The sequence below is a fragment of the Aythya marila genome (assembly GCF_965140915.1).
Source record: "Aythya marila genome assembly, chromosome: 20".
Taxonomy (NCBI): Eukaryota; Metazoa; Chordata; class Aves; order Anseriformes; family Anatidae; genus Aythya; species Aythya marila.
The window spans coordinates 4,440,029-4,453,295 of NC_139061.1; the positions used below are offsets into that span (position 1 = coordinate 4,440,029).

Sequence of the window (13,267 nt, forward strand, 5' to 3'; positions counted from 1 at the left end):
AGATATTGATAAAAATTTGTGGCGGGGAAGATAAACATGGAGTGTGATAACCTCACTAAAAAGAATTTATGATAGAAGGGCAAAGTATTCATATGGATGAAAAAAAGGTTAAAAGAAAAGAAATTATGATGAATAATGGACTGCCAAGCTGCTCCAAATGGTGGCTGGCTGATACAAGGGGACTCCAGTTTGGGGAAGGATGTTTCTTACTGTGGAGGTAAACCAGTGACACCAAATATTTCAAAGGTATCTGACCTGACTAAGGAGATGAAGTGACTGAAGAGAACAGAAGAGAGGGAAAGGTTAAGTAATTTAGACGATGGATGTAACTCAGATCCTGATATGACAGGTTTGGGATTGCTAGAAATTAGAGAAAGGAGACTTTTACTATGTATTTATTAATCACTTTGAAGAAGCAACGGAGAGCAGGTTAGTGAAATTTTGCCAGTGTAGCAGAATCATTTCAATTAGTGAATGCTCTGGAGAACGGTGAGAAACTCCAGATAGATATGAACACAGTGGGAAAATTGGCAGCAAAATGACGGTTGCAGTTTAACGTGATTAAATATAAGGTAATTCGCAATTCATAAATAGGTTCTGTAATAGAGTCTGGCTTTTCCACATGCAGCATGCTTTATAATTTTTTTTATTTTTTACAACAGATTTGTTTAATTCAGTGTTCTTGAGCTTCCCTCTGTAAACGTACACTAAAATTCAGTGTTGAGAGCTGTCAAGTGCAAAGGTTACTTATGGGCACTTGAGCTCTGTTCATGCTCTGTGTTTGACATGGGGCTAAGTCTGGTTTGTGCCCTATCTCATTTGCCAGCTCTAGTTAACCTCCTAAATCAAGGCTGGAATTTTTGGGGATGATTGAGTGCAGGCAAGGAGCAACATGTTAATGGGGAGCACTGCTGCCTCCCAGCTGAAGCTGCATGCTTTGGGGACCCAGGATCTAAACTTTGTGGGCCCCTTCCAACTCGGATATTCTATGATTCTAAGCTGGGAGAATGCTCCTCCTTTAGTCCCTGATCTTGTTGAGCTGCATAACCAGATGATGAGGCTCCTTGCAGCTGTGCCTAGACAGCCCATTTCTCTGGCTGCTGGTGCTTTCTGGGGGCTGTTGTTAAGCAGGTTGGCTTAAATCGCCAGCTGTCTGGTGTGGAGCAAGGGGCTCTTTTGCTGCAGTCTCCAAGGAGATGTGCAAGTCACTTGAGGTGGAAAAAAGCATCTTGCATATGGTCATGCGGAACTGACATGCAGAATATAAACAAACAATATTGTGCTCTTCCTGCCTGGTTTATACCCGTGGCTTCACTGGGTGTGTAATTTAAGAATTTTGATAGATTTTTGCCAAGCAGTTCAATTAGCGGAAGTCTGGAGACAATGCCCTTCTTATCCATTGGTGACTTGCTTTATAGATTTATTCAACCCAGGGAGCAAAATTATTAGTAGAGATTGGGCTTAATTTGAAAATTGTTTATTAGGGTGAGTGAATCGCTTCAAAATAATTTCCACTGCACAATCCAATTAATTTTCAGGTATGTATGCTTACTCATGCCACCCACTGAGGCAATTATGAAGAGGAGGAAAGTAGTGGGGATTTTTAGGCCAACCATACCATCTGTTTATTAATTTCTTCTCAGTCACTGAGAATGAGAACTATCCTGTCACACTGACCCCTTAAAAAATGCTACATCAGTAGCATGCAGTTCATTAAAAGTCCCAAAGAGAGGGGATATGCAGAAAATATGGTGCTCGGGATATCTGCAAAATGAGCTTCCATTGTTGCTGCTTGAGGGCAAAAGAGAATCCAGCCCAATCATTTAATGGGTATATGAGGTTTTCAGGAGCTGAGGATCACCGGGAAATGTTTTCACTACATCTTCATAAAGAATTCATGATAGAAGTTAATTTCTCCTTGTTCTGCCTCTCTTCTAGGGCTTACCAGGCTCTCCAGGACAACCCGGGCCAAAAGGCTCCAAAGGAGACCGAGGAGAGAGAGTAAGGTTTTACATAGTGGATTGATTCCCAGCAGGATCTGGGTTAATGCCTTAGAAATTACATACAACAGGTCTTTCAGTTTCCATGGGACTGCAGCCATGGCCAAATTTAAATGCAGAGTTTCTAGGTCTTCTGCAAAAAAAAACAAGATGAGGGGTTACTGAACAGATAAAAGGTTGAATTGCTTGCACAGAGTCTGGTGTTCCTTAAAGAGATGCAGGTAGTAAATCCAAGGAATATTCAGCCTGGCAGAAGCCAGCTTTCTTCTGCCAACCAAAGCTCTTTAGTCTGGAGTATGTTAGATGGTCTGACTTCTTCCATCTGTGACAGTAACACGGTAAAAGCTCATCAGACTTTTCCTGAACCAAAGCCATTCCCCAGGTTAAATGATGCTCTTAATATGTTTAGAAAATGTGCTATACCTCAGTCCTTGATGGGCCTTGAAGTGCTAATGACTGTAGCAAGAAGGGCTGTTTGAATTTATTTCCAAACAGGTGAAGCTTAGGGAATACTGGAGAAAAACCTAAGGAAGATATATCTGTGTCAGATTCCCAGTCCAGCATTCAGCACCAGGAAGGGTTTCAGATGGCACTTAGGCCTACAGCTGTTTCTTTTAAGCTTACTCTCCAAAAGGCCATGGTCTTTGAAATTGCCTCATAGAACACTAGGCACACAAAATCATCTGAGAACTTAGTACATGGTGGAGAATCATTCAGCAATTAGATCTGCCAAATGTAGCAGTGGGCACAGATGGACTGTGGAGCATTGCTAAGACCCTAGTGTGGAACAAAGTCAAAGCATTAAAGAAAAATGGAGAATAAAAATGTTGGCTGGTACCTGTAAAATGATGTGTCTGGAGTGGTGGCTACACAGGCACAGCCTTGTGCTGTAGGAAACAAATTCCCCGTTCTTCCAAGTGCCACTTTCACGGCCACGTCAATAAATGGAGGTGAGTGTGGGGGTCACTGCAGTGGGTGGCTGTGGGTGATGGGCTTCCCCCATCTGACAGCATCTCCTTTTCTCCTTCATTTCTGCTCTTCCAATTCAAAAGGCAGAGGGAAGTCTGAAAGAGCTGAGAAAGGCAAATACAAACAGGTTAACTCCAATGTGATGACTTCCCAAATTCATGAGAATACCTAGTGACAGACTTAGGTTACATTCCTCCATCCAGGCTGTGTGCAAGGCGAGCAGGGCCCAGGTGGCTTGTTTCTCCTGCAGCACTTCATGTCGAGGAGAAGCGGATATCTGAGGGTGGAGTGCACAGGCTTTCAAAAAGCTCAGTTTTATTTGAGTATCTTCGCACATTTTGGTGGGGTGCTTTGTTCCTGCTCTTGCGTAAAAAAATCACCTGCAGCCACCTGAAAGATAGAGACCATTTTAAAAGACAGTATTATTTTAATAACAATTTCCTTGTGCAGATCATCCACTTCAGGCATTTATTTGCTTCACTAATAGATTAGTCTCTGATGCATTCTGGAACAAGAATTTAAGGTTCTATCAGAGACTAAAACCTTAACTGAGGAGATTTCATAATGGGTAGCTACTACAGCTCATTACCATTAGATGCTAATTTTCAATTTAAAAAGAAGAAAAAAGGAAAGAAATTAAAAGAAAAAAAAATAGAAGAAAAAGAAAAAAAGCATGGTATATGACAAAGCATCAAGTTTCCATCCAGGAAACTGATAAGAGCTCTTCCTCAGTGATTCATTTAACATTGTGCTTTGGTTTGTGCTCAGGCATATTGCTAAGACTATCACTATACTTCCTTTGAACCAAAAGCTGTGTTGCACTGTGTCCGTTCAGTACAGGTACATACTTCAGACTTTGATTTCATTCTCTCCTTGTAGATATTCAGAATTGTAACTCTCCTTCTAGGTTTGGGACAAATGAGATTTTCAAATATCACAATGCCTTGCTAAATAGAAAAAGTGAATTCTATTTCCTGTCCTTTCTTTGTTAGCATGCAAAGCAAAGCTGATAGCTTTTTCTGGCAGAATTTCTGTAGGATGTTCTGTATGCTTTTTGTCTTTTGTGAGTGTGGATTTGAATGCTGGTTTTGACAACTACATGCTGCAATTTGGGTTTGGTGGATACAAATTAGGGCTAGCTTTACACTGAGCGGAGGAGCTGTGCAGCTGCAAAGAAAAGCAGAGGAGGGTTGACAATATCTATTGAGGTATGAGAAAATGTTATTATACATTCTTCCTGCTTAATCTCAGAGAGAACAGATGTAGAAGAGACCTGAAGCAGTCTGAGCACATCCCCGGGATGGCACATCTATGTGCATGCTGCTCGCGATCAGCCTCTGTTCATCGTATTCTTAAACAGTGCCAGTGAGGGATGCACCACATCATCTCCAGGCAGTCTTCAGAGGTACAGGTCTTGAGGGCCTGGGATGAAAGATATTTCTAACGTTCAGCCTAAATATCCTTTGATCCACTTTAAGCTGATAACATCCTTCTCTGTTCCTCCTGGACACAGAGCACAGCCTGTTTATGTATTTTCAGCGTGTTGTTATGTCTCCGCTCTGTGCTTTGCTGCCTGCCTGTGCTTTTTTGCAGCCCTTACTCCCTCCAGTGCAGAATCTGAGCATTTCCCTTTGAAGGCACTCAGAGCACCTGAGGAACTGGGCCTTCCTCCTGGTGCTCCTGGTGTGGATGTGGGCCTTCGTGTAGCGCTGGTAGCTGTATGCTGCGCAGGGCTCCCTGGTAATGGTTCTGAGATGCCCGAGGCCCATTTGTGTTACACAAAGCAGTGGTTGGATGGACAGAGGAAGAAAAGCAGCTCTCCCTTTTTTTGGCAAATGCTACAAAAAGCTGCCGCCAGCTAGATAGTTTTTTAGGAACAAAAGGATGGGTTTGTTTCTGTGTGTGTTTAGGGGAGAAGAGCCAGGTTAAATACGTGGTTGTTTCATCAATAGATTTCTAAAGATGCTTTTAAATTTTGCCTCCTCTTCTCCTGCTCCTGCTTTCTCACAAAATAATCTATAACTCTTCTCCTGGTCAGTGATTCTGCCCTGCCCCAGGGTGGGAAACTAAAGCTATGGAGGAAAACGGAGAAAAAAGCTGCTCGGTTTGATGGCATTTCATCCCACCCCACACCAACACCTACCATTCCTAAGTGCTTCAGTTTTACAAAAAGAAAAAAGAAAAAGAAGATGAAGCACTGAGAACAATGTGAAATTAGCACAACAGAAAAAAGAAACAAATCAACCAAAATACCTTACGTGTGTTTTGATCGGTAGCGGCTGGGGTTAACAGGGGGATGTGTGTGAGCAGGAGGCAGATTAAATCAGCGCTCGGTGGGAGTCCTGGGCTCTGTTTGCTGTCTGGGCAGCATCGGCCTGTCTGTTTTACTAGAGAGAAGAATGCTGTAGCATTGTAAGAAACAAATCTCCAGCCAAATTTCTTCCTGCTATAATGTAACTGACTGCTGTAAAGTTCAAAAAAATTGCTAATCATCTTACTGAGAGGGTATTGAGCGCAGTAGCTCTGTATTGAGTCAAACTTCTCCAAAGTGTGATAGGATTTGGAGCTGATGCTTGACAGAAAACCATGACCCTCTTTTGCTGTCTTTAAGTGATAATGTCAAGGGAAAGGATATTTTTTTTTCATATTATCCCAAGTGTAAGGTTTTTCATTAAGCCATCTTAATTCCACTAGTAGAAATGACACTATGTTCTTGTCAAATGGAAAAATATCTCCTAATGACACTTACTTTATTTCCAACAGGGGCAAGCAGGTCTGACTGGAGAGAGGGGCATTAAGGGATTTCCTGTAAGTGATGCACTTGCGGGTGTGTGCAAGACTCAGATGGTTTTGGTGCCTGCCTGGCACACCTGGCACCATAAACACCACCTAGCTGGACTGCAGCTGGTTCAGCCAGCTCTCTCAGACACAACAACCAGGTCAGCTGTCTCCAGCTCAGAGATTTGCTCAATAGGAAGCCTTACCTTAGTGTTGCTCTGCAAATGAAACGTACTCTTCCTGCGTGTTAGGCATAGCACTGAAATGCAGAGTGCATCAGACCGATCTGATGGGTTTCTTCACCTTGGGTGCTTCAAGGGATGGAGCTGGTGCCCTGCCAGCTGGGGGCTTGGTCCCAGAGCCAGAAGTCAGTCGTAAAAAGTCGTCACAGAGGACAGAGCAGATTCCCATTGATTTAGTTAGGTGGGGAGAATGCTGGCTCTAGGCTCTCTTAGAGAGAGACTGCACAGTGCAAAGCAAGCTAGCAGCTCTGCTCCACAGACTTACCTGGCTGGCTTCTGCTAGTGGTATGTTGTCGACAGGGCAGTCAGTGGCATAAAGGGGAGGAAAGGACTGGTGACTCGAGTCCTGCTCTCCAGAGGTGGAAAGCAGTGGTTATGAAGGCATCACACCAACAGAGACGTGCTTGCAGATCCCCCTCCAGCCAAAGCTTGGCAGACAGAAGCCTGCTCCCTGCCCTGTGAGGGTCCTGGCAGTAGCAGAGCCCAAAGGTGGGCACTGTTAGCCCAAAGTGCATCAGCTGCTCTCAACGCCCTCTTGCACCTTGATCTGCCAAGCTGAGCTGGAAATCCTTTAATGAGATTAAGAGACTTGGCCAAATGATTCCTTGGCGATAGCTGAACAGACACACACAGGAGAGGTCTGCACAGGCACCTGTGGCTAGCGTGCAAACACGCCAGTGGAGTTGAAGGTTGGCTGAAAGTGAGCAAGTGGAGCAAGTTGGTTGTTTTGACTGGCAGCATCCAGAGAGCTGCTCGTTTCGCTGTGAGGTTTCTCTTCACCCTTCCTTAATTCCAGCTCATCGTTTTGTGCAACTCCCACAGCCTTTTCTTCAGTTCTGCCTCCCATCCCCACTCCCTGCTTTGCAAATATCTCAAGGATGTCAAACAAGTCTGAGGAGCCCAGGCATTTCCACTCTGTTTTATTCAGCAATTTGTTAGGCTTTTCCTCTATGTTTAGCTTGTGGTTTAATCTCTTCGTGTCTTTTGTTCTTTGGGAAACGCACGAACTTCCTGGTTAGGGGGAACATCAGCCCGATGTTCACAGCACGTAGGGATCTTTGTTCAAGAAAAGCTTAATGAGCATCTTCAGAGGCAGAAAGTGATATGACTAATTAATGAAAGCAGAATGGAGGATTTTTATGGTCTAAATCAAAGATATGCCTATGCATGTTTGGGGGAGGGGAACAGTGTTTTTATCTCAGTGTTGTGGCCTAAGATGTTGCTTGCTGAGATTTGTGGCAGGGCCAGGCCATGGCAGCGAGCCCCTCCTGCAGCCTGGCCAACCCCAGCCAAGTTCATCGATGTCAGAAATAGGGGGGGACCTGCTGGGACACTGGTGGGAGCCAGGACAGAGCTCATGAAGGCAGTCAGTTTGTTTGCTGCTGCTTCAACTCTTCTGCCTTTAATTTGGTCCTTTGGAGGGAAGGGATACAAGTAATCCTGGACAGCATCCTCAGTCATATGGAGACAAATTTCTCTTTCTTGTTTCTTTTAGGGTGAACCAGGCAAGAAGGGTGAGGAAGGGGATAAAGGTGCTGATGTAAGCATGTATTTCTACCATTTTGTTTTGCCTTTTTTTTTTTTTTTAACTTTTTATCTCTTTACTGTCTTTTAACCACATTCCCTCTGTTGGGCTGGTTTGAGAGGTGCAAGGGTCCTGTCACAAAAGTGCAGCAGAAATAATGTGACCCTTGGCTTTCACCTTACTGCATGCTAGAAAGCCAGGTCTTTGTGGTTTGCTTGGCCATATTGTCAGCTGCTCTCCTCACCATGCACGCTGAACACCTCCTCAATCCCTAGTGCTTGTTATCCCACACCGAGCTGCTACAAGGTAGGGAAAGCCTGCCCTGTTTCACTGCACAGCAACAGCCTCCCAGAAGAGATGAAATTGGATGTGCAGAGAGTTGGAGTTCTCACATTGCTGCTCTCCCACCCTAAAATACTCCCCAGCATCCATCTGTCCCTTCAAGCCCATATCTAAGAAAACATGGGCAATGAAATACGGCATATGTAAAAGTAAGTGACCAGCCTCAGACAGCACGTGGCCAACCTAGGAACATGAAGAGGAGCAGCATGAAGCCCGTCAGGATGGGCATACACGCCACTGTTCCAGTTTATAAGGCAACAACAGGATGGTGCTTGCCAAACAGTTTCCTGGTGTCCCAATGAAGGGAAAGCCCAAATAACTCCCTGATGCTCAGAGTAAATGTCAGAGGAGAGCAAAACCTGTTTTCCAGGTAGTGCAGTTGGTCGGCCAGGTTGTTATTAACATAAGCTGCCTGGTGTAATGGTTTGACACAGATATACACCCTGCGTTTGGCCCACTGCAAGAACACGAACCAAAGTGAAAAGTTTGGCTTTGAGCCAGAGGCTCTGCAAGTGTGGGGTATAACTGAGGAGATTTTTCTATAAATATGAATTTCTCCTGCATTCCAACTTAATCCTTGCAGCTTATCTCACTTTTTACTACTTCTCTCTTTTTTTTTTTAAACATTCACAGTGCATAGTTTGGTGTTACTCAGCCAACATCATGAACAAGAAGCCTATTCTGCACACACGTACTGATGTTAGTTTTCTTTTCCTTCTTGCAGGGGGAAGGTGTTCAACAACTTCGAGAAGCTCTGAAGATTTTAGCTGAGAGGGTATTGATTCTTGAGCACATGATAGGAATTCATGGTAAGCATTGCTAAAATTTTCTTTTCGAGACAGGTGGGATTCTATTCAGGCAGCTGCTTGATGATGAAATATCCTCCCAGTCTCCTAAGCTCTCTGTCAATGTCAAAAGCTGTCTGGTATCTATTTAGGCATCCTTCTCAAAACTAGGTACCCAGCATGACTTAAAGGATGCTTGCAACTGTTGAGGACCTACAGCATCCACCACCTGCCTGAGTTATTCTGGTTTTACCCCAGCAGATGAAATGACCCCCCATGATAATTTTTATTTACAGTTTAGAGTGAACAGTGTCTTAATCCATGCTGCACCCATGATCATCTACCAGCATCTCAGGGAGGTGCTTGTTCAGGTTGTTAGTCAAGATCTTTTAATGCTGTTAATAGTGTCGTCTAAGTCACCTTAATACCACTGAGGCTCTTGCCTGGTATAGCTCTGTAGTTTACAGAGAAAGCCCTAACAGTGCTGCAGGTTACCCAGAGAACAAATGATCCGTGAAGGTCTTGCCATTACAACTTACATAAAACCTATTTTCTCAATCACAATTAAAGAAAGTCTCACACGTTCCTCGTTCAAACAGAATGTAAGTTTTCTGTTGAGGCTATTTGCTCTCCCATCACTGCTGCAGGACGTGGCATCACCCCGTAAGTGTTTTCTGCCCTTAACCAGAGTGTGGGGTCATGCAGTCATCACAGGTCAGACTTCTCCCTTCATGCCACTTGAGGTTCAAGTCTTGCACAGCTGCCAAAGTTGCTGTGCCAATGTCTTCCCTTCAGAAACACATCAGTGGCAAAATACTACTACTTGGATCTACTATCCCAGCTTTTGAGAAACAGGCCTGTTCTTTGGCACTAAGCTGAGCATTTCTAACTAAGTCCCATGGCACTTTTCACACTGCAACAGATGTGGAACCTCCTTCCTGGCCTTGCTTGTAAATTGAACTGCTACCACACCTTCCTTCAGATCAGCATCCGCCTTTATTCCAAAGTGGCCTTTGGATATGGATGTGGCAAACACATAGTTAAACTGTCCAGAGGTTCCTAAGCAAGTGACATAAAGCACTCCTATTATGGTGCAGTAAGGCAGCAGGCTTTGAGAGCCCACCAGCCACTTCTGGAGCCAGCACGGTGCTCAAATGAAAATGCCATTGGGGACGTGAAAGTGAAAATAGTGTTGGTGTAGAGTGCTACACTGTGTGGCTGAACTGGCTTGTGTCTCTGCACTGCTCTGCATTGTTCAATGGAGATGTGTCTTTTGGAGGCCCAAAGTACTATTTCCAGAAGCAATGGGCAGCAGCAGCAAGAGCTTTTCGGGAAATCATGAATCATGAGCCCATGATTTAACCGCAGTCACCCTGACCTTACCTCTACAGTACTCCTAGTTTGCTTCAGCTTTTCACCAGATTTTATAGACCAAGGGCAGGAAGAGATGTTTTTATGCTTGTTTGCTTTGACATGATGGAAGTACCAGGAGGATGCCCACTAGGTTACCTAGGCAGCAACCCATGCCCAGCCTGTATGTTCTTCTGGTAAGAGTGGAAGGGGAACCTAATCTGTAAGTACAGTCAGTGAATTTCACAGAGATACAGGACCCAGAGTCTGGCCCTACATGGTCTTTTTCTTTGTACCTCATTTATACTACTATAAAGAAAAGGAAAAAAAAAACACACCACCACCACCACCAACAAAACAGCTCTTTGGGCAGCTTATATAGACACTGGGGCTTGAACTGGGGAACAGATACCAATTTGCCCAGCAGAGCTGCCTTGTTTACCAATTTTATACATTATATTTGGCAGTACCACAGCAACCAGGCGTGTGGTGCTGCTATTTTGACACAGCTATTTCAGCAAACCATTTTTACTGACAAATACGTATTTTCTGTTATTGTTTGGGATGGAGATCAGTTACTTAAATCCATATATATACACTCTATACTAATGTAAGTACATCAAAAAAAGTGGATGTTTCTTTAATTGTATAGTGTAGTTTAGGCCATGTTTAAGCATCTCTGTTGCATGTCTTTATATAAATAGTTCCCTTTTTATCCAATAATACAGTATAGGTAATTATATTTTTACTCTGTGCTTTTGAAATAGTTCAATTCTTTAACTTAAGACATATTGAGGCCCTACAAAAATACCACTTAGAAAAAGAACTTGGAAAGTAAGGCTTTTTTTTTTTTTTTTCCCTTTTGTTCATCCCTGTATGTGACTATGTTTAAAAAATAAATAAAAAACTGAAAAGATCTAAAATAACAAAATAGGATTTCCCTGCGCACAGACCTCCCTGCAGTGAACAGCACCACAACTTTAAATCACCCAGCACCAACTATCTGGTCAGGTTCCCACCATAGGTGTCAGGAATTTTACCACAGGTTCCTGGGTAGCCCAATTCCACCCAGCTTTAGAAACCCACGCAGAAATGCCAATCGCATGCTCTCATTTTCCCTAGAAACTTCACAATCAATGTGGTTTCCAAAACCACAGCCACCCAAGCAACAAGGCAAAACATACCAGCAAACAAACCTCTGCTCTGCAATGAGGGGGCAGCTTGAGATTATCTGGCCTAGCAAACTACAGAGAGCAGCCCAGAAGGACACAAGAAAGCCCAGATTGTTTGGCACTGTTTATTTCCAGCAAGCACAGCACAAATCCTCCTGCAGCCAAGCACTCCCTTGAAATAGAAATGCTGCCTCATGTGAATGAACCAAGACTGGGTGTCTGGCTTGTGAGGTTGGACTCTTGGCAGGGAAACACGCCCATGTCCAGCGCTGAAGGCAAAAGGAAAAAGGAACTGGGGCATTCCAAAGGATGAGGCAGCATCATGCTATCAGCATCTGTTGCCAACTGCTGGGAAAAGTGTGGCCATAGTCAAATGTATATTTAGCTTTGTAGGGCAGGATGCGGTAGAAAGAGGAGGTGTATGTTAACACGAGGCATGCTGGGAGAGTGGACAGCTAATATTTATTTCCAGTTTTATTGCTAATTTGTCTATAGCCTCGGGTGGCTCAAGCCTTTCAAAATGTGCACCTTTACAAGGAGTGAAATGGTACTTACACCCCCAGGAACAGCACTTCCTTGTGACCACTTGGCAATGCCTTATCCTTCAATAACAGGAATCTGTGGGCAGTGCTGAGTAGTAGTTGTAGCCCAAGGTGGATTATGATCAATAAAAGAACAGTGCTTCGTAAATGGAGTGACAAACGGGAACAGGACCTGCTGTGCTGTGTGCAATAATAGTATTTACCCTGAGGAGTTTATACAGAGCAGAGGGAAAAGGCCTAATATTGGAGTAGGATGATGACAGCAAATGTAGAGCTGCAGTTCCTTGGTGGATGGAAAGACATCAGGAGGGACAACACTTCTTCCAGAAGAGGCGTCATTCAGAAAGGCCCATTTACTCTTTCCTTAGCCTCCCCTTTTAAATAGCGCTCTCCCGTGACTTTCTCTCCTTACAGACTCTTTGTCTTCCATTGAGCCAGGCTCTGGACAAGATGTGATCCCGGGCTCCCCTCTGCGAACCAGCATCAAGATCAAACGTGGAGGACCCCAGCAGCCGCAAGCCTACCAGATCCTCTCTTCACTGCTGGATGACGGTGAAGCCAAAAGGAGAAGTAATCGGATGAAGTAGGAGCATCTGCGTGTCCTCCGTGCCGGTTCACCAGTTAAAGATACAGTATCCCAGTGCTTAAGTGCAGATGAAGTGGGTAGGAGGCTGTAGTGCTGGCAACTGGATTCCCTTACCTGTCCAACACTATGCCCTTATTGCAGGGAATGTCTTATCCATAGCTCAGAGAGGGTCTTATGAATGTTTTTCTTGATTTTGTTGTTTTGCCTTTGGAATACCAGGTGGCAGGTATCCTCAGAAGCTGTCTACAGAAGTGACACCTCCTGACTGTGTCTCCAGCAGTTAATCCTCCCCTCGTTTCCCCACAGCCCTTGAAAGTTACTTCAGTAAAGCCCTGCTGAACTGAGTGAGACGTTCAATCCCATTAGACTCGAAGCCAAACCTTAGTCTTGTCTGTTGGTATAGCTGGTGGCATCCGCTTTTATTTTATGTGGTGGTGTCACGCTGACTTCAGCTGAAGGTACCACTTTCACAGGCCATTAAAGCAGTCTCATCTGCAAGGATTTCTTTTAAGCAAATAACAAATTGGAAAATTCAAAGAACATTTTAAGCTGTTACTCTGAAAATTCAGATTACTGTTTGCAATTTACCATCAAAATCTTGGCTTTTCATGTTGCTGATTGCATGTGAATGACATTATTTCTGTTTGTGACAGGCTGAGCAAGGACTTTTGATGAAAATGTTCATGGCGTATATTGACTCTCTATCTTCAATAAGTTTAGACTGTTCTGTGAAAATTTAGAGCAGTATGTATGAGGTATGATGGAATTACAAAAGAATTTTCCTATACTGTGTTCAGTTTGTGCATACATCCAGAGAAAATCATTTTAAGTAGTAGCAATAACTATTCACAGAAAAGAATACTTCAAATACTTCACAATAGTTTCTTAAATTTACATTAATAAGGAAAAGTATTTTCACTTTTTTTTTTTATCATTCTGTGGGTAAATCCTTGTCATTTGAATGTGGAGACAGTGT

At 43.7% G+C, this 13,267-nt stretch overlaps 1 protein-coding gene across 1 annotated transcript in view; it reads left to right on the forward strand.

The window, feature by feature from the left end:
* COL26A1 (collagen type XXVI alpha 1 chain) overlaps positions 1–12,369 on the forward strand; it is a gene marked incomplete at its 5' end in the record, with an annotated part of 168,374 nt that extends 156,005 nt beyond the window's left edge. Inside the window, 5 exon segments of the mRNA XM_082776346.1 lie at positions 1,939–2,001; positions 5,733–5,777; positions 7,485–7,529; positions 8,581–8,665; positions 12,120–12,369. Coding sequence (XP_082632472.1) covers positions 1,939–2,001; positions 5,733–5,777; positions 7,485–7,529; positions 8,581–8,665; positions 12,120–12,292 — 411 coding nt within the window. The 3' untranslated portion in view covers positions 12,293–12,369.
* Positions 12,370–13,267: the final 898 nt, after the last annotated feature.